This window comes from Oryx dammah, unplaced genomic scaffold (genome assembly GCF_014754425.2).
Source record: "Oryx dammah isolate SB20612 unplaced genomic scaffold, SCBI_Odam_1.1 HiC_scaffold_18, whole genome shotgun sequence".
NCBI classification, from domain to species: Eukaryota; Metazoa; Chordata; class Mammalia; order Artiodactyla; family Bovidae; genus Oryx; species Oryx dammah.
In genome coordinates, this window is record NW_024070202.1 from 30,960,654 (window position 1) to 30,984,290 (window position 23,637).

The 23,637-nt window shown below is 40.9% G+C and overlaps 1 protein-coding gene across 1 annotated transcript in view; it reads left to right on the top strand.

Annotated features, from left to right (window-relative positions):
- The window catches only part of DNAH11 (dynein axonemal heavy chain 11), a 360,125-nt gene that overhangs the window by 117,901 nt on the left and 218,587 nt on the right, over positions 1-23,637 (top strand). The window contains exons 32-36 of the mRNA XM_040260639.1: positions 1,460-1,620; positions 9,377-9,533; positions 9,650-9,795; positions 14,763-14,879; positions 19,900-20,038. Of these exons, the coding sequence (XP_040116573.1) occupies positions 1,460-1,620; positions 9,377-9,533; positions 9,650-9,795; positions 14,763-14,879; positions 19,900-20,038 (720 nt within the window). The remainder of the gene's footprint in view (positions 1-1,459; positions 1,621-9,376; positions 9,534-9,649; positions 9,796-14,762; positions 14,880-19,899; positions 20,039-23,637) is intronic.

A 23,637-nucleotide genomic window follows, 5' to 3' on the forward strand; every position in this document is an offset into this window, starting at 1 on the left:
TGGTGGCTTATTCTGCCAATAGCTGTAAGATTGTGGGCCGCCTCACTCACCTCTGTGTGCCTTTGATTATTTTCTTTTTGAAGAAAGAGAAATGTTGGCCACCCCTTGTCTTTTCCATTCCAAGCTAAATTACTTTTTTTTTTTTTTAAAGAAGTTACTTTCTATTCCTTTCAATGCATTGTTTACCTTCTTTCTTTATCTCTTTAAAAAGTTCATGTATCTCTTTGATACCCCCCAGTGTTTAATGTGGAAGGAGAATTACTCATCCTTTTTTCAAAATGTATTCCTACTTAAAATGTCAGAAGTACGATCGTCTAGTGAACAAAACTGACATACCATGCCCATAAGACTACTTTGTCCAAATCTCTTTTGTTTTTTTTTTTTTGAGGGTGATAATTACCTTCATGGTTTGAGGGTATGCTTATATTGTGACATATTTTCTGTTGTTTTTCTAGTTCCTTCTCAATTTATTAAAATCAAAGTGAATTTTACTTCTCTCCACAAAGTGCAAGCAAATGCTTCTTCATGTGAACATAAAAAGAAACACTTCTTGATCCAGGTTCAGGACACTTATTGAATAATGTTGTTTAAATCCTAATCTAAAATTTATCCTTGCAAAATACTCTTACCATGTGTTCTCATTTTGATGATGAGCCATTGATAACTACTCTTTGAATATGACCTTGCATATTTTATCTTTTTTTTATCAGTGATGGTTTGCTTGCAGCAGAAGTTTTAATTTAAAATATGTTCTTTATTTTGTACTTAAAGAGATAAAGACTTTGTCTAATTCCTGCTCATTTGGTGTGCATAAATATGCAATGCGGAGACTCAGGTAGACATCAGACCATGAGCAGATAATAATTTTGGTAACTTAAAGTGATGCCTAGGAAATCCTTGGGTCACATTGGATCTGGAAAGAGACTGGAATTATTTTTCAAAATGGGAAATAATGGATAGAATTGAGTAAAATAAGAAATAATGGCAATGAAAAAATACAGTTGGTTGGCCTAATGAAAAATGGAGTGGAAACCTCTAATAAAAGCAAAACAATTTTAGAATGGACTTGGTTGAAAGTGTAGTTTGCTTATACCTCTGACATGCTGAAATAATGGATTTTGTGCTTTTTCCATCCGATTTCACTGATATGAATATAAAGTCACAAAAGTGATCCAGTCCCCTAGGGTGACTCATAAAAGGGGAAAAAGCATTGCATCAAGAAATTGATGTTGTTTTACAGTAATAGCCTTCTTAAAATGAAGAGTTTTGTTACACACATATTTCTGATTAAGTATTCAACCATTTACATGCAATTACAGTTTGCAGGAGCATGCAAGAGATTTCCCTTTTGTGAGATTTTTTAGGAGTAAAACGTGACTCAACAGAGTTAATTAATAGATTACATTTGTGGCCTTAAAACTCTCAGTGTTCGTGTGTCGTGATCACATGATGTTTTCAGGTCGTCACTCCCCAGGCTTTTGCTTGGCTCTCTCAGCTTCGTCACCGGTGGGAGGAGACCCAGAAACATTGTCTCGTAAATATCTGTGATGCCCAGTTCCAGTACTTCTATGAATATTTAGGAAACAGCCCTCGACTTGTGATCACTCCTCTCACTGACAGGTAACAATGATAAGTTGGTGTCGGATGGGAAAAGCCGAGTCAAAAGAAGTCCCTTAGCATGGGTAAAGATGTCTCAAAATAATTATTTTCAGATGGCTGAAAATGAAGGGTTGCAGGAAAATGTGGAACAAAGAGGGAAACTCTATGAAAGCAGTATGGAAATGTACTAATTGAGTGACACAGTGTATGTTGGTGTTAGAGACAAGGAAGAGAGCCAAATTAGAAAAGCATAATGCCAGGTACTATGTGGAAGAAACATGAAATCATGGGCCATTAATATGGCTCAAGGCAGCGTCTTTGATCTCAGAGTCCATTCTCTCTGGTTATTTATGGCTGACACCCTGATATCAGGATTTCTAGCCATTTCTCCCATTGCATCCTTTTGTTGAAAGTGTAAAAAGAAGAATTGCCTATGGTAAGTTCATTTCTGAAGGTTACGTATAGTGAAGGAAGAAAAGAGGGAGAACAGGAATGGTTTAGCAGATACAGTACTTCTGAAGCACTGTGCTGAGGACCGTCCCAGGATCAAGCAGGCAGGATTCCTGCTCTTACAAAGCACACTGTCTAGGGGACTGTGGCTTGTGAGTGGCTGGGAACAGAGAGGAATGGTTAACAGATTAATAGAGCTCTGTTAGGGGGTAATACTTGTTCACTCGCTAAGTTGTGTTTAACTCCTTGCAACCCCACGGACTGCAGCATGCCAGGACTCCCTGTCCCTTACCATCTCCCAGAGTTCACCCAAGTTCATGTCCATTGAATCAGTGATGTCATCCAACCATCCCATCCTCTGTTGCCCTTTCCTCCTTTTGCCCTCAATCTTTCCCAGCATCAGGGTCTTTTCAAATGAGTCAGTTGTCCGTATGCAATGACAAAAATAATACAGGGTGATATGTTAGAAAGTGTCTTGAAGGGAGAGCCTGCTATAGATTGTGAGAGGACAGTGGAGCCAAGACTCAAATGGTAACAGGGAACCAGCAAGGCAAATATCCTGGGCCAGATAATTACAGGTAAAGACAAATACAAAGTTTCTAAGATGGAAAGGATCTTGGCTGCTTCAAGGGATAGATACAGAGCCCAGTGTGGCTCAAGTGTGTCAAAGGAGCAAGTGGTTCTTAAAAGTTCATTGCCACTTGACTCCAGGGTAATAGCTACACACAGTCAGAATGTTGTAGAGATAAGGATATATCACACTGACCTGAAATTCTTTGTTAGTATTACAACCTCTACTGAATTAATTGATGGGAGAAAGCATATTTAGTCTTTGGCATTAATGAAAGAGAAATCAGACATCAAGATCATACTCATGTTCCCAGTTACCCAGTTATCACCACGCCACCTAAGTTACCTGAGAATGAAAGTGCAAATAGCTTCAAGTCTGTCGAGCTGGGGTCGTAATGGTGGCCCTGGGAGATTGGTGGAATTCCCTCATTAGCTTTGGCATTGTTCTTACATGTATTAATCTACTTGTGACTATGTCATTGATAAATCATAAAGCTTCTGTAATTGGTTCTCTAAATCAGTTCTCTTTAATTTGCCTCTAACTAAAGTCAGTGTTCACTATCTAGTTAATTTATGTACTGCTTTCAGTGTGAGAAATTAAAATTTGTAGCCTGTCAAAATCACTTGTATTGTCAAAACTGCAAATGCCTAGAATCTGCTGAATCCGTGTCATTGTAAATAGAGAAGGATACAGGGTACAGGACAAAAGGAAGAGGCATTTTAAAGTCTATCAATAGTGAGGACCAATAGCATATTAACTTTCCAATTTGAAAATCACTATGAGATTTATTCTCAAGGCAAGAATACTGTAGTGGTTTGCCATTCCCTTCTCCAGTGGACCACATTCTGTAAGACCTCTCCACCATGACCCAACTATCTTGGGTTGCCCCACGGGCATGGCTTTGTTTCATTGAGTTAGACAAGGCTGTGGTCCGAGGTCAGGGGCATCGGCCTAGAGTGCCAGGCTGCGACGGTGCAGGAACGGCCGAGAGGAGCTACCCCACATCCAAGGTCGGGGCGGCGGCTGGGAGGAGATACCCCATGTCCTAGGTCAGGGGTGGCCTGGAGAAGCCACCTCGAGCCCGAGGCCAGGGGAGGTGACCCTGAGGAGCCAGCCGGAGCCCTAGGCCAGGGGCGGCAGCTGGGAGGAGCCACCCACGCCCGAGGCCAGGGCCGGCAGCCGGGAGGAGCAACCCAAGTTGCTGTGGCTACACAGGCGCAGGAAGGCCTAGAGGAGCTATCCCACGTTGAAGGTCAGGAATGGCGGTGGTAAGGAGCAGCGGCTGTGGTTTGCTGGAGCAGCTGTGAAGAGATACCCCACGCCCAAGGTAAGAGAAACCCAAGCAAGATGGTAGGAGTTGCAAGAGGGCATCAGAGGGCAGACACACTGAAACCATACTTACAGAAATCTAGTCAATCTAATCACACTGGGACCACAGCCTTGTCTAACTCAGTGAAACCAAGCCATGCCTGCAGGGCAACCCAAAATGGGCGGGTCATGGTGGAGAGGTCTGACAGAATGTGGTCCACTGGAGAAGGGAATGGCAAGCCACTTCAGTATTCATGCCTTGAGAACCCCATGAACAGTATGAAAAGGCAAAATGATAGGATACCAAAAGAGGAATTCCCCAGGTCATTAGGTGCCCAATATGCTACTTGAGATCAGTGGAGAAAGAACTCCAGAAAGAATGAAGGGATGGAGCCAAAGCAAAAACAATACCCAGTTGTGGATGTGACTGGTGATAGAAGCAAGGTCCGATGCTGTAAAGAGCAATATTGCATAGGAACCTGGAATGTCAGGTCCATGAATCAAGGCAAATTGGAAGTGGTCAAACAGGAGATGGCAAGAGTGAATGTCAACATTTTAGGAATCAGCGAACTAAAATGGGCTGGAATGGGTGAATTTAACTCAGATGACCATTATATCTACTACTGCAGGCAGGAATCCCTCAGAAGAAATGGAGTGGCCATCATGGTCAACAAAAGAGTCCGAAATGCAGTACTTGGATGCAGTCTCAAAAACAACAGAATGATCTCTGTTCGTCTCCAAGGCAAACCATTCAGTATCACAGTTATCCAAGTCTATGCCCCAACCAGTAATGCTGAAGAAGCTAAAGTTGAATGGTTCTATGAAGACCTATAAGACCTTTTAAAACTAACACTCAAAAAAGATGTCCTTTTCATTAGAGGGGACTGCAATGCAAAAGTAGGAAGTCAAGAAACACCTGGAGTAACAGGCAAATTTGGCCTTGGAAAATGGAATGAAGCAGGGCAAAGACTAATAGAGTTTTGCCAAGAAAATGCACTGGTCATAGCAAACACCCTCTTCCAACAACACAAGAGAAGACTCTACACATGGACATCACCAGATGGTCAACACCAAAATCAGATTGATTATATTCTTTGCAGCCAAAGATGGAGAAGCTGTATACAGTCAACAAAAACAAGACCAGGAGCTGACTGTGGCTCAGATCATGGACTCCTTATTACCAAATTCAGACTTAAATTGAAGAAAGTAGGGAAAACCGCTAGACCATTCAGGTATGACCTAAATCAAATGCCTTATGATTATACAGTGGAAGTGAGAAATAGATTTAAGGGCCTAGATCTGATAGATAGAGTGCCTGATAAACTATGGAATGAGGTTCGTGACCTTGTACAGGAGACAGGGATCAAGACCATCCCCATGGAAAAGAAACGCAAAAAAGCAAAATGGCTGTCTGGGAAGGCCTTACAAATAGCTGTGAAAAGAAGAGAGGCGAAAAGCAAAGGAGAAAAGGAAAGATACAAGCATCTGAATGCAGAGTTCCAGAGAATAGCAAGAAGAGATAAGAAAGCCTTCTTCAGTGATCAATGCAAAGAAAGAGAGGAAAACAACAGAATGGGAAAGACTAGAGATCTCTTCAAGAAAATTAGAGATACCAAGGGAACATTTCATGCAAAGATGGGCTGGATAAAGGACAGAAATGGTATGGACCTAACAGAAGCAGAACATATTAAGAAGAGGTGGCAAGAATACACAGAAGAACTGTACAAAAAAGATCTTCACGACTCAGATAATCATGATGATCACTAATCTAGAGCCAGACATCTTGGAATGTGAAGTCAAGTGGGCCTTAGAAAGCATCACTATGAACAAAGCTAGTGGAGGTGATGGAATTCCAGTTGAGCTATTTCAAATCCTGGAAAATAATGCTGTGAAAGTGCTGCACTCAGTATGCCAGTAAATTTGGAAAACTCAGCAGTGGCCACAGGACTGGAAAAGGTCAGTTTTCATTCCAATCCCAAAGAAAGGCAATGCCAAAGAATGCTCAAACTACCGCACAATTGCACTCATCTCACATGCTAGTAAAGTCATGCTCAAAATTGTCCAAGCCAGGCTTCAGCAATACGTGAACCGTGAACTCCCTGATGTTCAAGCTGGTTTTAGAAAAGGCAGAGGAACCAGAGATCAAATTGCCAACATCTGCCGGATCATGGAAAAAGCAAGAGAGTTCCAGAAAAACATCTACTTCTGCTTTATTGACTATGCCAAAGCCTTTGACTGTGTGGATCACAATAAACTGTGGAAAATTCTGAAAGAGATGGGAATACCAGACCACTTAACCTGCCTCTTGAGAAATCTGTATGCAGGTCAGGAAGCAACAGTTAGAACTGGACATGGAAGAACAGACTGGTTCCAAATAGGAAAAGGAGTACGTCAAGACTGTATATTGTCACCCTGCTTATTTAACTTCTGTGCAGAGTACATCATGAGAAATGCTGGACTGGAAGAAACACAAGCTGGAATCAAGATTGCCAGGAGAAATATTAATAACCTCAGATATGCAGATGACACCACCCTTATGGCAGAAAGTGAAGAGGAACTCAAAAGCCTCTTGATGAAAGTGAAAGAGGAGAGTGAAAAGGTTGGCTTCAAGCTCAACATTCAGAAAACGAAGATCATGGCATCTGGTCCCATCACTTCATGGGAAATAGATGGGGAAACAGTGGAAACAGTGGCAGACTTTATATTTTTGGGCTCCAAAACCACTGCAGATGGTGACTGCAGCCATGAAATTAAAAGATGCTTACTCCTTGGAAGGAAAGTTATGACCAATCTAGATAGTATATTCAAAAGCAGAGACACTTTGCCGACTAAGGTCCGTCTAGTCAAGGCTATGGTTTTTCCTGTGTTCATGTATGGATGTGAGAGTTGGACTGTGAAGAAGGCTGAGCGCCAAAGAATTGATGCTTTTGAACTGTGGTATTGGAGAAGACTCTTGAGAGTCCCTTGGACTGCAAGGAGATCCAACCAGTCTATTTTGAAGGAGATCAGCCCTGGGATTTCTTTGGAAGGAATGATGCTAAAGCTGAAACTCCAGTACTTTGGCCACCTCATGTGAAGAGTTGACTCATTGGAAAAGACTGATGCTGGGAGGGATTGGGGGCAGGAGGAGAAGGGGGATGACCGAGGATGAGATGGCTGGATGGCATCACGGACTTGATGGACGTGAGTCTGAGTGAACTCTGGGAGATGGTGATGGACAGGGAGGCCTGGCGTGCTGCCATTCATGGGGTCGCAAAGAGTCGGACACGACTGAGCGACTGAACTGAACTGAACTGTGGTCCTAGAGTGATTAGATTGCCTAGTTTTCTGTGAGTATGGTTTCAGTGTGTCTGCCCTCTGATGCTCTCTTGCAACACCTACCATCTTACTTGTGTTTCTCTTACCTTGGGCTTGGGGTATCTCTTCATGGCTGCTCCAGCAAAGCACAGCCGGTGCTCTTTACCTTGGACGAGGGGTATCTCCTCACCGCCGCCCTTCCTGACCTTCAACGTGGGATAGCTCCTCTAGGCCCTCCTGCGCTCGTGCAGCCACCCCTCCTTGGATGTGGGGTTGGATGCAATCTCAAAAAGAACAGAATGAGTCAACTTCGGGAGTTGGTGATGGCCAGGGAGGCCTGGCATGCTGTGTTTCAGGGGTTGCAAAGAGTCGGACACGACTGAGGGACTGAACTGAGCTGATGAGATTTATGAAAGTAAAAAGGAAGATTAATATTCCTTTTATAGAGTGAATAGGGCTGTATAAGATGTTCACATTATGTTCATTTCTCTCCCATTTCATTCTTGGGATTATTTACTAATAGTTTATATTTACACAATGATACCTTGCAAATACTTCCATTATGTCCTGATTGGTGTTGACCTCCCCTTGGTATGGTAGGCTGGAAAAATATCGTCTCCTTCTACCCTATGTGGACGGGTTCAGAGACCCAGGTCACCCAGTTTGTAACTGAGCAACTGAAACACAGGTGGACTGTTTCCTGGGGCGCAGGCTAAGCTGCTTTTACAGAAAGACCCGGAATATAAGGGCTTCAAAAGCATGGAAGTTGGGGTCTTAGTTGGGTGACATTCCCGAGGAGGGTGGTTCAGCAGTATTGGCTTCCAGTTGGCCAACATGCTACACATGGCTTGAACACTTACTTCATTTCATGGAAAAGGGGAAAAACATCTCCAAGGAGGCATCCTAGGGTGCGCATGCTCATTTCGGTGCATATCACACTGGTTGGAGCTTGGTCACTTGGCTGCTCCTCGCTGGAAGGCAGGGAGAAAATGTGTTCTGTAGCATACAGGTGGTCGTAGGTCCAGTGGAACTTGGAACCACAGGAAAAGATTGCTAGGGCATAGTCTCCAGTAGAAAAAGTGCTATAATTGCTAGGCCAGGGATCTTTCAACTCCATATTCATTTTAAGATGCTCTGAAATGTGATGGCTGTAAAAAATAGAAACTCTTGCAATTTCCATAAGTAATTACTTCAATTTGCATAGTACTTTGAATTTTTAAGGCATTCACCTTTGGCTTTCTTAGCCGTCCATTGCTTTCACCACTTGGCCACCTCATTGAGTTGGCTTTCTTAACATAACCCTATAATAAACCTCATTTTATGGAGGAAAAAACTGAGGCAGGTTGATGTCAGAAATGCAATTTAAGGTTAACATTTGATGAATGGCAGAGTAGACACTAGTCCTGGGTACCCCCACTAGATCCCCTGTCTGTACTAAAACAAAGATAATTCATGAATCTGTAGAAATCCCATGTTAGGTCCTGGCCAGGTATTAGTTTTCCTTCTTTTACAAGTGTTAAATTCTGTCTTAGCGTATTTTTCCTTAGGCTAAGAATCTGAATCTTTCCTGCAAAAATAAGTATTATAGTCTAAACACACGTAACACATTCGAAATGAATTCCTGAATACATTTTAATGTAATAAATTGTCTTTGTCATATTTGCTTTGTGTAGTGAAATAGGTATATATTATCTGCAGACTTTGTATTTATATATATTTGTACATCTCATCTCTTAATGTATTCATTAAAATATGAAGTGTTTAATTCTTTATCATCCAAGTTTCCTATTTTTGTTTTATAAACAATATTTTGAAATGTTGTCTGCCATATTGATAGTATGTTTACCTAGAAATATCAGAAATTCAAGAGCATTACAAATTAAGTGTCATTTGTATTCAAATACACAGCTCTTTGGAAATGAGATAAAGCAATGCCTTCTCTATTATTTTTAAACAGCCAGCCTGAAATTAAATTTGTTACAATATTATTCTGACTTTTACCATGAACAAATCAGAGGTATGTCAACATTTTGTGTTACAGCTACATTCTGGACCATAGCGTCTTAAACTTAGAAAAATATTGGGTTGTGCTTCACTTTTTCTAGGAATCTCATATAAAGTTGTAATACTCGTGTCTTCTTTTGCTTAAAGGTGTTACATTACTTTAACTCAGTCCCTTCATCTCACCATGAGCGGGGCTCCCGCTGGCCCGGCTGGAACAGGGAAAACAGAAACCACCAAAGATCTTGGCCGTGCGCTTGGCATGATGGTTTATGTGTTCAACTGTTCAGAGCAAATGGACTACAAAGTAAGCTATAAAGTGACACAGCCTAATAGTATTATTTCTCATCTGGAATGACTCAAACTAATACACTGAAATTCTTTTCTGTTAACAAGTTCTTAATGCTTCACTCCATCGTTTAGTCCATAGGAAATATCTATAAGGGACTGGTGCAGACAGGAGCCTGGGGCTGCTTTGACGAGTTCAATCGAATCTCCGTGGAGGTTCTGTCAGTGGTGTCAGTGCAAGTGAAAATGATACACGATGCCATCAGAAACAGGAAGGAGAGGTGAGTGGCATGTGGCTTCTTCCTGCTGTTCCAAGTAGAAAGAGCACCATGGAGCAATAGAGGAGACCTCATCTCCACAGTCTCTGACTGCCTCTCCCTGTCCTGCAAGGTGGGTAGAATGAGAGTGACTGGTTAATTGTGAAGATTTATTTTGAATAACCCCCCATGTCTTTGCAGTGGTGTTTGAGTGTTGAATACAAGAAAGTTGTATCACATTACTTTAATTACTTAAAGAATAAACACCCTCTGCAACACTGAATCCTGTTATCAATTCTCAGTCCTGATCTTACTTGACCTTCTGGCAGCATTTGACACCATCTCTCCCTTCTACGTGATACACTTTCTTCACATAGGTTCCAAGATCCCACATCCTCCCAGTTTTCCCTCATCCTCAGGGCTGCTCATTTGCTGATTTCTTCTTGACTATAAAATGAGGGCAAGCATAGTATCCATCTCACAGATTATCGTGAGAATTAAATGCAAAGCACTTGGGCAAATGCCTGACACAGAGCACCATGTCAGTGTTGTTGTGCAGTTGCTAAGTCCTGTCCAACTCTTTGTGACCCCAGGGACTGCAGCACGCCAGGCTTCCCTGTCCTTCACTGTCTCCCAGTTTGCTCAAACTCATGTCCATTGCAGAGAAGGCAGTGGCACCCCACTCCAGTGCTCTTGCCTGGAACCTCCCGTGGACGGAGGAGCCTGGTAGGCTGCAGTCCATGGGGTCGCTAAGAGTTGGACATGACTGAGCGACTTCACTTTCACTTTTCACTTTCATGCATTGGAGAAGGAAATGGCAACCCACTCCAGTGTTCTTCCCTGGAGAATCCCAGGGATGGGGGGAGCCTGGTGGGCTGCCGTCTATGGGGTCGCACAGAGTCGGACACGACTGCAGTGACTTAGCAGCAGCAGCAGCAGCAGCAGCATGTCCATTGAGTTGGTGATGCCATCCAGTCATCTCATCCTCTATCTCCCCCTTCTCTGCCTACCTTCAATCTTTCTTTGCATCAGGTGGCCAAAGTATTGGAATTTCAGTGTCAGTCCTTCAGTGATTATTCAGGGTTGATTTTCCTTTAGGACTGACATTCCTTTAGGATGTCACAATCTTTGGGCCTCTTCTTCTCTCTATCTCTGTTCATTCCTTGATCACCTCATTTAGCCTCATGGCTTTCAATGCCGTATCGATGGTGCTGGCTACTGGCTGCCCAGATCTCCTTTCTCTGATATCTAGACTTACATAGACAATGTCAGCAATTGTCTTGGGGCATCTTAGGACTCAATTTGAAGTCTCATTGGCCTGTCGTATTTAATAGATCCAGAGTCAAAATCTTGGTCCTTGAACTAACACCTATATTATTATTTGTCTTGTCCCAGTAGAATACACCCTCACATTCTTCCAGTTATTTGGGTCAAGTAGATCTAGAACCTGATCACTCATAACTTGATGCCACACTCCGAGAGACAGAACATGAGTGGGAGTTAGGGTTTGGTGGATTTGTTTGGGAAATCAGTATTGCAGTACCCGATTGTGGTTTTCTTTGTACCATTTTTTGTATAAATTGCCATCTCATGTATCTGGCCTACCCATTGATGCACATTTTTAGGGTTTTTTGCTCAGCTAGCTGTTTTATCCATAAAAATGTCAGTCTCCCATCAGGGAAGGATCATCCAGTCCCTTGAAACTGGACTTCCCTGGTGGCTCAGACAGTAAAGCGTTTGTCTACAGTGCGGGAGACCTGGGTTCGATCCCTGGGTTGGGAAGATCCCCTGGAGGAGGAAATGGCAGTCCACTCCAGGATTATTGCCTGGAAAATCCCATGGACAGAGGAGCCTGGTAGGCTACAGTCCATGGGGTCGCAAAGAGTCGGACACGACTGAGCGACGTCACTTCACTTCACTTCTAGTTATTTTAGATACATATGAATATTTCTACCTTCTAGGAAAATTTTCAGTCCTTCTGCCACATGGCTGTGGGAAAACAGCTTCCTGTGTTTACCACAGGTCTGCTGCCTTACCTGCCCCTGACCTAATGGTATGCTACAGAAGTGAGGTTATTCCCCTGTGATTTCCAGACATTTGATTTAGCGTTTAGTCAAAATCTCCTCATTCAATGTAACCCAGATGCCTTTGAGGCCATCCTTTCTCACAGAGAGTGAGATAACTGATCAATGTAAGGACTTGTGAAAATTCCCAACCAGGGTCTCCTCCATCTCTGTGTGTGCATGTATGTGAGCTGGTCATCCTCATGCTGGCCCAGGTACAGACTGCTAGGTTCCGTCATGATTTCTTGAGTTCTATTACATTCTCTTTCCGTTTGAGGATTTGAGGGATGAGACCATGCCTCAGACACAAAGCCTTCCAGCATCTTGCTGTCTCCCCCCAGCCCCCCCACCCTGAGGTCCCTGCCCTTGACACATTGCTGTCCCTGCTCTAAGTGATGGCAGAGCGCCCAGCCACCCACCTGTCCTGCTGCCATAGCTGCCTGCCAGGCCTGTCTGCCTTGCCCAGCCTGACCCTCTGGGAATGAAGATTTGTCCATTCATACCTTGGCTATACACAGTCCACCTCCTCATCATTGTCTAGCATCTAAGAAACAATCCTAAAATTGGCATTCTCTTATCCCTCTTGAATTTGATGATGGAGGCCCAGGTCCTTAGCCACTTGAGCCCCACAGTTTCTCAACAAGAGAAAGCCTTATGTGTGTTTCACTTGCTGCTGTTGTTTTTCAGTTGCCCAGTGGTGTCTGACTGATTGCAACCCCATGGACTGCAGCACGCCAGACCTCCCTGTCCCTCACCATCTCCCAAAGTTTGCCCAAGTTCATGTCCACTGCACTGGTGATGCTATCCAGCCATCTCATCCTCTGTTGCCCTCTTCCCCTTCTGCTCTCAATCTTTTCCACCATCAGGAACTTTTCCAATGAGTCAGCTGTTCGCATCAGGTGACCAAAATACTGGAGCTTCAGCATCAGTCCTTCCAACAAATACTCAGGGTTGATTTCCCTTGAGATTGACTGGTTGGATCTCCTTGCTGTCCAGGGGACTTTCAGAAGTCTTCTCCAGCACCACAGTTCAAGGGCATCAATTTTTGGTGTTCTGCCTTCCTTATGGTCCAGCTTTCACAGCCGTACGTGACCACTGGGAAGACCATAGCCTTGACTAAACAGATCTTTGTCAGTCCATTTCAGTAATGTCTCTGCTTTTCAACATGCTGTCTAGGTTTATCATAGCTATTCTGCCAAGAGGCAATTGTCTTCTGATTTCATGGCTGCAGTCACCATCCTCAGTGATTTTAGAGCCCAGGAAGAGGAAATCTGTCACTACTTCACCTTTCCCCTTGTATTTGCCATGAAATAATGGGGCCAGATGCCATTATCTTAGTTTTTTTTAATGTTTAGTTTTAAGCCAGCTCTTTCACTCTCCTCCTTCAGCTTCATGAAGAGGCTCTTTAGTTCCTCTTTGCTTCCTGCCATTAGAGTGGTATCATCCACCCATCTGAGGGTGTTGATGTTTCTGTTCATGATGCTCTCACAGCAAGTATACTGGAGTGGGCTGCCATTCCCTCCCCCAATGGAACTCTTCCCTATGACCCGTCCGTCTTGGGTGGCCCTGCATGGCATGGCCCATAGCTTCACTGAGTTACACAAGCCCCTTTGCCACAAGACAGTGCTCCATGAAGGGGGTGTTTTGTTTACCCCCATGTGAAAGTTCCCTTCTGCCTGTCCTTCCATTTGGTTCCTACAGGCCTTTATGTTCCATCTCCCTGGCCTTCAACAGCCTAATGGGCCTGTTAAAGCTTTCTGAACATACCCATAGTTATAACTAACATCTGTGGAGTATTTACCGTGCTCCAGGCACTGTGCAGCCTCCCCCAGCGGCTCAGTGGTCAGGAATCGACCTGACAGTGCAGGAGACATGCGTTCGGTCCCTGGGTCGGGAGGATCCCCTGGAGGAGGAAATGGCAACCCACGCTAGCATTGTTGCCTGGGAAATCCCATGGACAGAGGAGCCTGGCAGGCTACAGTCCAAAAGCCGCCAAGAGTTGGACATGCCTGAGCAGCTAAGCAGGCACGCAGGCACATGTTAGACACTGTACTCTTAGCCATTTATATACATAATCTCTTTTAATCATCATATAATCCAATAAAGTGGATAATATTATTATTACCTTCCCCGCCTTTTGTATTAGTTGAGGGAATGGAATGTGCCTAAAGTGATCTATCTTGTCTCTGAATGCTCCCAATCTGGCCCCAGAGCTAGCTGTCAGAAGCACCGCAGTATTCAGTCGTGTCTGACTCTCTGTGATCCCATGGACTGTAGCCCTCCGCACCTCACTGTCCATGGGATTCTCCAGGCAAGAATACTTGAGTGAGTTGCCAAGCCCTCCTCCAGGGGATCTTCCCAACCCAGGGCTCAAACCCACAATCTCTTATGTCTCCTGCATTGGCAGGTGGGTTCTTTACCACTAGCGTCACCTGGGAATCCCACCTCTCAATGGTGGTCAGTAAATATTTGTTGAATAAATGGGAGGGAAGGAGAGATGGAGGGTGAGCACACAGACAAGGTAATGACTGAACAAAAAAGTCCCTTTCTTCTCTGAGCTGGACATTCTCCATCTGTACCACATCACATTCAAGAAACTGCAGCCCATGTTGGAGTCCAAGATGGCATCACCTTTCATTAACTGTTAAAATAGTCAAGTCCTCATTTTTATATTCTAGCACACTGTGGCCATGCTAAAATACAAAGAAATACTTGCCATACTTGTAATTCCTTTGGGGGAAGGGAGTGTATTTTTAATAAACATGCTTCAAGATATTCAAAATATGTATGCTTATGAATTTTAAAGAAAATTACACAGCATAAACAGCTTCCTAATAATAATTTGCATTTTGCAGTGGTTTGCATTTGTCAATGTGCATTGATATTCAATGAACACATTTAATTCCATCAGCATTCTTCTTCTGGTAGATTTGTATTTCTTGGCGAAACTATCATACTGAAGCCATCAGTCGGAATATTTATCACTATGAACCCAGGATATGCTGGTCGAACTGAATTACCAGAAAATCTCAAGGCTCTTTTCAGGCAAGTGTTATGCTTTGTGGCTTAGCATCTGGAGCGCTCATGCCACCTAACGTTGCTGGTTTGCACTGTTAAATGATTTGTTTTTATGCAAGAATTTCTATGGAAAAACCCTTATTGTTTCTTTGGGATCCCTTTATAGAGAGAACTTTCACCATGATAAAGTAACTCTTGAGAAATATGAAACCAGACCTCAAAATTGTTAAATAAAAGTTCCATGGTACATTGAACATTTAATACTAGCTCTTGTTATATTTATAATAAAATGATTTTTATTATGAATATAATTTTCACAAAGTACCGACTATGAAAAATATGAAACTGAAGAAAAGAATTACAGTTTTATCACCTAGAAAGATGATTGTTATATTTTTTCTAGTCTCATAATTCCTGTTTTATGAGTTTAAGTTATTAGATTAGGCATGATTTTCACTTAATTCTCATTTAATGTGTTGACGTAAGTACTTTGTCATATTACTGAAAATTCTTTAGAAATACCATTTCGTTGTAGCTCCAAAATGTTTTTTTCCCTTGGCTCCTCCATAATCTTCTTAACCATTCCCTATTGTGTGACATGGAGGGCTTGTGTTTTTTGTTTCAGTTCTTTATGATCACAAAATAGCAGGCTGTAAATATCCCTTCACATGAAGCATTATCCTTATTGCAGCTTATTAGCCAGAATAGATTTCTACATGTAGAATTACTTGGCGAATGGTTAAAGCCTTTACTGACAACCTGCTTTCCAAACATACTCTGCCAATTGATACACTTAGGGCAGTCTGTCAGAGCACCCGTGCTGTTGTATCTGAACCCATTCTGTTTAACTCATGTTTTAAATCAGCTTTGTTTCCTGCAATAAAATGCACCCACCTAAGTATCCAGTTGCTGGAAACACTACCACTGCAGTCAAGATGTGGGATGTTTCCGACACCCCTGGAAGTTCTCTTGTGCCTCTTAGAAGTTGATCCCCCATATCACTGATGTCCTTTCTGTGACTCAAGGTTAAATTTGTCTTTCCTAGAGTTGATGTAAATGAAACCATGCTGTATGGATTCATTTGTGTTGTCTTCTTTCCTTGAACATTATGATTTGGAGATTTGTCAGAGTTATCCAGTGCATCAGTAGTTTGTTCTTTTTTGTTCCTATTGGAGAGGCATAACTTCAGTCTGTTTGTCTAGTCTCTGGTTGATGTATGTCTCCAGTTTGGGACAATTATGAATAAAGCTGCTGTGAACCTTTATGTATAGTCTGTGTGTGAATACATGTTTCTTTGGGGTAGATATCTATGAATGGAATTGGTAAGTCAAATGGCAAGTGTATGTTTGAGTTTATTAAAAGCTGCAAATATGTTTTCTAAGATGGCTGTACCATTTTAGACCCTCACCATCAATATAGAACACTTGTTCTACACTCTTGTTAAAACCTGATATTATCAGTCTTTTTGGTTTTAACCAGCCTGATGAAGAGGAGGAGGTATATCACTGTGGGTTTACCTTGCATTTCCATGATGGCTCATGATGCTGAGCGTCTTTCCATGTACCTTACTGCCATTCCCATACCCTCTTTGTGAAGTGCTGTATTCTGCATACAGTTTCTTTGTTGAATACACACATTGCAAGTATTTCCCCCTCCATTTATGACTTGCTTTTTCATTTTCTTAATGGTGTCCATTAAAAATAGAAGTTTTAAATTCAATGAAATATAATTTTCAATTTGTTTCATGGTTTTTAGAAATATCCTAGTTAAGACCACTTGACTGACCACAGGTTGCAAACTTTTCTACTATGTTTCTTTTAGATATATATATTTTTAAAGTTTTCATCTGACTCCCTTCTCTTTTGTTGATGTGTCAAACTGTATTCATTGATTGCTCAGATACTACACAGTTCTTCAGTGTTGCATCCCTGAGATAACTCCACCTGCTCAGGAGATGTTATTTTTATCAGTGTTACTGTATTCAATTTATCACTATTTTGTTGAAGATTTTAAAATCAGTGCCACGAGGGATGTTGGTCTGTGGCACCCTTTCTTGTCATATCTTCATCTGGTTTTGGCACTCAGGTAATGCTGACCCCATGACTGACTTGACATATGTTCCCTTCTCTATTTTCTTCAGAGTTTTGTAGGGCTGGTATTATTTATCCCGTTTGATAGAATAAATCAGTGAAGCCTTACGTATACTTGGGCTTAGATTTTTCTTTGTTGGAATCGTTTTAGTGATCAATTCAGTTTCTTTAATAGATATAGATTTTTTTTTCTTGAATTGTCTAAACTGTTGAATTTATTGGCATTAATTTGTTCCTAATATTCTCTTATTATATCTGGTGATGTCCTGAAATCCATGTCTAATAAGGGTAATTTGTATCTTATTTCCATTTGTTTCCTTGATGAGCTGGAGGCTTATCAGTTTTATTTTTTTTTTAATTTTAATTTTTACTTTATTTTACTTCACAATACTGTATTGGTTTTGCCATACATTGACATGAGTCCACCACGGGTGTACATGCGTTCCCAAACATGAACCCCCTTCCCACCTCCCTCCCCACAACATCTCTCTGGGTCATCCCCATGCACCAGCCCCAAGCATGCTATATCCTGCATCGGACATAGACTGGCGATTCGTTTCTTACATGATAGTATACATGTTTCAATGCCATTCTCCCAAATCATCCCACCCTCTCCCTCTCCCACTGAGTCCACAAGTCCGCTCTACACATCTGTGTCTCTCTTGCTGTCTCGCATAGAGGGTCATCATTGCCATGTCTGATGAAGGATACAGCATGCTTGGGGCTGGTGCACGGGGATGACCCAGAGAGATGTTAGGAGGAGGGAGGTGGGAGGGGGGTTCATGTTTGGGAACGCATGTACGCCCGTGGTGGATTCATGTCAATGTATGGCAAAACCAATACAGTATTGTTATTTTTCTTTCTTTCTTTTTTTTTTTTTTGTATTGTTATTTTTCAAAAGTTCTTCCATGTTGGTCAGATGGGTCTTTGTTCACAGTCTACCTTCAAAATAATAGACTACTTCACATAGAACGGAAGAAACTCTGTAGTTTTTAGTGTGATTTCTTTCGACTCTATCAAGCTTAAAATTTGCTTGTCCCTCCATCCAGATGTTTAAGCATATTCAATTTGTATTTTCTTTTAATTTTTAGAGTATGACTTTTTAAATGTATTTCATCTATTAAGGTCTTATTTTGGTAGGTAACGTGAAATGAGTATTTAAACAGAATTCTTTTCCCTATTATTCAATTATTCTAATACCCTTTAGTGAATGTCTTTGTTTTCTCATATAATAGCTTGCTCTCCAGCAATTTTATAATGCAGTTTAATGCAATAGCAATTTTATAATATCTCTTTTTCCTTGGGAAAAAAAAATTCTAGAGAATAACTATCCTGGAAATAAATGTAATAATTGCAGAATATTTCCGTTTGAAAATTGTAGATCTCTCCAGTTTTTTTACATTTGTATTCCAGTTCATCTTGTACAGGTTTTCACTTGGGTCTTAAAATATGGAAATCATTTTGGAAAGTCTTCATAAATTTGGCTTAAATAAGTGCAGCATCAGTTGTGTATGGGACAAGTATTGGATCTCAGCAAAGTGTGAAGGACGATTGGGTGATGCCTGTCGTATTCATGAGTGGAGGCAGCATGCCTGAGCCTTAAATATCATGGCTCCACCGCTTAGGCAGCATGTGGCCTCAGTCGTGTGCTTGTACTGCTGAGAACCCTGGTTTGCACTCAGTAAAGTACAGGCAAGAGCAGTTGAGAAGAACTAAGTGAGAAAGTACAGAAAAGCTGTAGCATCCCTTATGGTACGCGGAATACTCATTGAGTATTAGTTGGCAATATTTGTGGAAGTACCAGTTAAGCAAATTTGCTAGCCTTTTCTGTCATGTATTTACTTAGAAACTGTGGGGAAAATCGTGGGGCTACTTTAGGTAGAAGTAGTCGATAACATAGATCCAGAGAGACTCGGGAGTTTTTAGGATGAGAAATTAGACATGTACACAGTAGAGCATAATAATGCTTATAAAAACAGATGGGTAAATATGACTGGGGTACATGCCATAACATACCTGCTTTAAAAAGTCCAAGATTCAGGCTTGCTTACCTATTTACTCTGGCTCCTCCTTGGCATTGAACTTCAGTTGAGTGGAATTTTTTCAAATGTTGCTTTTAATGACAATTGTCTTGTGAGAACTTTTTGAAAGTCCCCCACCCCCCAAAAAAACGGGAATTTGAAAGTTATTTTTCGGTACGTTTTCTTCTTAAAAATCTAGTCAAGCTGGCCACAAGCAGTGTTGGAAATGACTAGTGTAAGCTTGTAAGAGCTGATGATTAACTTGTCATGAATTTTGTGAGGTGGTTGTTCAGTACAGATACTAATAAAAAGCTAAATTATGTAAACTTTTGACTAATGTCTATGAAAGACAAAGATGATAAACATCCAAATTCATGATTTCCTAATTAGTTTCCTCTCTTAGTAACACTTATGCTTTTAGGTTACTTTGTGTTTGTTGTGTGTGGGGGGGCGGTGTGCAAGCTCATTTCGTGCTAGCTCCACGTTCAGTGATACTGGGTTGGTAAATGCAGTCAGCCATGGTGGAAGTACTGATTCCTTGAAAGTCAGCAAGTGCCATTTTTGGAGAGTCAGTTGTTAACTGTTTACCTGCACAGCACTGGCCACAGATGAAGGCTGACCTCTAGCACAAAACATCACTTATATTTCTGCAGTGACAACTTACAATGGAAGTTTACTGAATGTACCCACAGGTTTCCCTTCAACTCCTGTGTGTGCTTCTGACATTTTCAGATTTTCCACCTTTGTCTATGTATCCAGTAGCTCCTGGGCATTTTTTAGTTGAAGTAAAGGGTCTTGTTAGCTGTGATTGACAGAGGTAATTGTGACCTGCTTGGGAATGGCTAGAATGTGGGTATGCATTAATCACTTGGTTTCAGCAATTTGTACTTATTTCCTTATCACGTTTTAAAACAAAATTTCATATTTACTTTGTAGACCCTGTGCCATGGTGGCCCCAGACATCGAGCTAATCTGTGAAATCCTGTTAGTTGCTGAGGGTTTTGTGGATGCGCGCTCGTTAGCCCGCAAATTTATCACACTGTACATGCTCTGCCAGGAGCTCCTGTCCAAGCAGGTGAGGGTCTTTTGTTGCTTTTTCCCAGTTGTTACACCCCATTAAAACAACTTCTGAAGTATGGATGCTGGGTAATTTATCACTCGTATTACAATTAGACGTTTAGGAATAATTTGATATTTTCCCTTAAATTTTGAAAATCTATGCTTTACAGTTCCTCATTTTTAAAAAATTAAACACTTGAGACAAATTGGAAGGTTTTATATTTATTAAATACAGTTTTATCAATGGGCTATGTGATTGTTTTTAAATGTTATCAGTGCTATAATTAGATATGAGTTTTATGATGCCTGTCTTTCTCGGTGGGAATGTTATTTTCCGGGGAAAGATGGTGGGAGTGTTCATAAGACCCAGGCAAGGCTGATTTTCTGAAGAACCCTTGAGAAGTGTTAAAGAGCTTCTCATTTTGTTGGTAGTTCTTTCTTTGAAGGTAGAGTTGGCTTTTTTGTGTTTATTTTTGCTCTGCAATTCCTTAGTCTCTGAAATGGGCCAAAGTAATGTATCCTTTATTCTCCAGTCAGTAGCTTCTTGCTGTTTCATTGAATCTGCTGATGGGTCAAAAAAATGGCATCTATATGAGCATCACCATTTTTAAATTTAGCTTTGTGGTCACCTTTGACTTCAGTCTTTTGGTGACCTTTTGTTAATTCCTAGTGACATTATTTTGCAGTTTTTCCAGGGTGTAAGTATTAAAATATCACAGTTACAACCATACACTTAATTATACTGCCAGATATACTCATTTAAAATTACCCCTTGTTGGGATGAAATTTAAAGTCTGAGAGGCAAATGTGTGTGGAAAATATTGATAACTGTTATATGAAGTGAAGCAGTATACCAAACTGTAGATATGATCTATAATTTGAGTGTTTTATATGTTATATTGTGTATTTTATGTATAAAGTGATTGGAAATACATTGTGACTTTTAATATTTGTTTGTGGGTAATACGATTGTATTTTAGAATTTTTCCTTATTGTTTACAATGATATATATATTTTTTCAATGAAACCATTTTAATTTTATAATGGAAAAACATCAGAAGAAAGCAGTGTTACTGGATCCAGGATACATGTAGTCACAACCATCCTGCATTCCCAGTACCATACTTAAACATTTAGTGAGCATTTACTGTATTCAAGTAATAAATTTATTGCTGCTGATGATGAAGGGGATAAACATGGAACAAATGAAACACTCAGATTTCTGTCTGAAAAAGACCTATTTAGGAGATTTAGTATACATGACATAAAATTTAGAAAGAAATGGAAGATGAAAAAACGTGTCATAGTTTCAAGAAAAGAAGAACCGGTATTTTTGGAACAGGGACCATGTATTATCTTTATTATCTTGATGAAAACACTATGAGCTTAGTCATATTCATTCCATTTTACAGATGAGGAAACTGAGTCAATTACCTCTCTGAAGCTCATGAGTAATAAGTGGTGGGAACATGATTTGAATTCAGTCCTTTCTAATCCTATCTTGGACACCAGCAACCAGTTACAGGAGGAAGATGTTGGGAGTAAAGGCAGAACAGGCAAGGAAAGAATTTTCCAACTCAGAGAAGCCTCAGGGAGGAAATGAGGGGGAAGAAATTCATCCAGGACAGAAGCTGAGTTAGGGACACAATCCTGATAGTTGTCTAAGCTGTAGGAATAGATTTTAGAAAAATCAGTGGATATTTTTGACTAAAGGAATAACATAATGAAAATGGTGATTATTTTAACAGTTGTTTGCACTGTTTAAATGTTTAGGCATGTCATCAAGTCACCTTTAAAAAAAATTGAAATATAGTTGATTTACAGTGTTGATGAAATATAGTTGATTTACAGTGTTGAGTTACTGTTGTACAGAAGTGATTCAGTTATACACACAAGCACACACACGTATATATATAATCTTTTTCATATTTTTTTCCATCATAGGTTATTAAAGGATGTTGATCATAGTTCTCTGTGCCACCGTAGGACCTTGTTGTTTATCTATTTGATATATAGTAATTTGTGTCTGCTAATCTCAGCTCCTATTTCTTACTTCTCCCTCCACCCCTTTCCCTTTGGGTAACTGTAAGTTTGTTTTCTATGTCTGTGCATCTGTTTCTGCTTTATAAATAAGCTCATTTGTGTCATACTTTAGATTGAACATGTAAGTGACATCCTGTGAGATTTGTTTTTCTTTGAGTTACTTCACTTAGTATGATAATCTCAAAGACCATACATGTTGCTGCAAATGGCATTATTTCATTATTTTTTATTGCTGAAGTATTCCATTATATAAGTGCAGGTACACATCCCCCTTATCTATTCTTCTGTCCGTGGATAGTCAGTCTGCTTCCTGTATTTGTTATTGTAAATAGTACTGCTGTGGAGTACTAGTATCTTTCATACATTCTCTTCTTTAATAGTTTTACTGCAGTGACTTAACTCCCTCCCCAGTCTCTGTGGCCTCCAAATGTTGGTTCTTCCCCCTTCTTTCCCTCCTCAAGCCCTAGTTCTTTCTATATCAGTGGCTTTGAAATGATTTTTGCTGTGACCCACAGTAAAAAATACTTTTTTCTATTGAGACTCAGTATACACATATGTGCGCACACACACGCACCCAGATAACAACCGAAACAGAAATCTTCACCAAGCGCTTCTTACCATTATTGTTTGCAGTGCACTGTGGTATTTTCCACTGCATTATTTTCTATTTTAATACCAACAAAAATGATGGATGAGACCCACTACATTGATTTTATTATCTACTAATGGATTGAAGGGCATATTTATACTTATATGTGTTGCTCCATTGCTCACAAGGCTATAACTGGTTTTACTCCCAACAACCTTGTAAAGTGGGTGAATACTTCCATCTGCATTTTCATACATGGTGATAATAAGACTTGGAGAGGTTAAATGACTTTCCCTCAGGCATAGCCAGGAGACATTAGAGAGAAGGGCTGTTTCTGTGTGGTTGTAGATAGAAGGCCATTTATAAATAGCCTCTCAGTTGAAGCAGAATCTCTTTCCCGAGGCCCCTGCTCTGTGCAGTGCACCACACTGGGGCCTAGAAGGCAAAAAATCTACACGGGGTCTGTGCTCCAGGAGCTCGGAGCCTGTGAAGAAATCTTGGGTAGAGATAATGTAAAAGTTTCAAAGCGGTATCGGTTTAACCATTGAATGTATTTTTAAAATACTCTATTGGGGTAAAGTTGGTTTACCGTGTTGCGTTAGTTTCAGGTGTACAGCAAAGCGAATCTGTTATGTGCACTCTTTTTTAGATTCCTTTTCCATATAGGCCATTATAGAGTATTGTGTAGAGTTCTCTGGGCTGTACAGTAGGTCCTTATTAGTTACCTGTTTTATATACAGTAGTGTATATGGCAATCTCAATCTCCCAGTTTATCCCTCCTCCACTCTTTACCTGCAGGTAACATCATATGATATCACTTATATGTGGAATCTAAAAAAGGATTCAAATAAACTTATCTTAAAATAGATATAACTTAACTTAAAATAGAAATAAAGTTACAGATGTAGAAAACAAACTTACAGTTACCAGGGGGTAAGGTGGCCAGATGGATAAATTGGGAGACTGGGATTGACATATATATG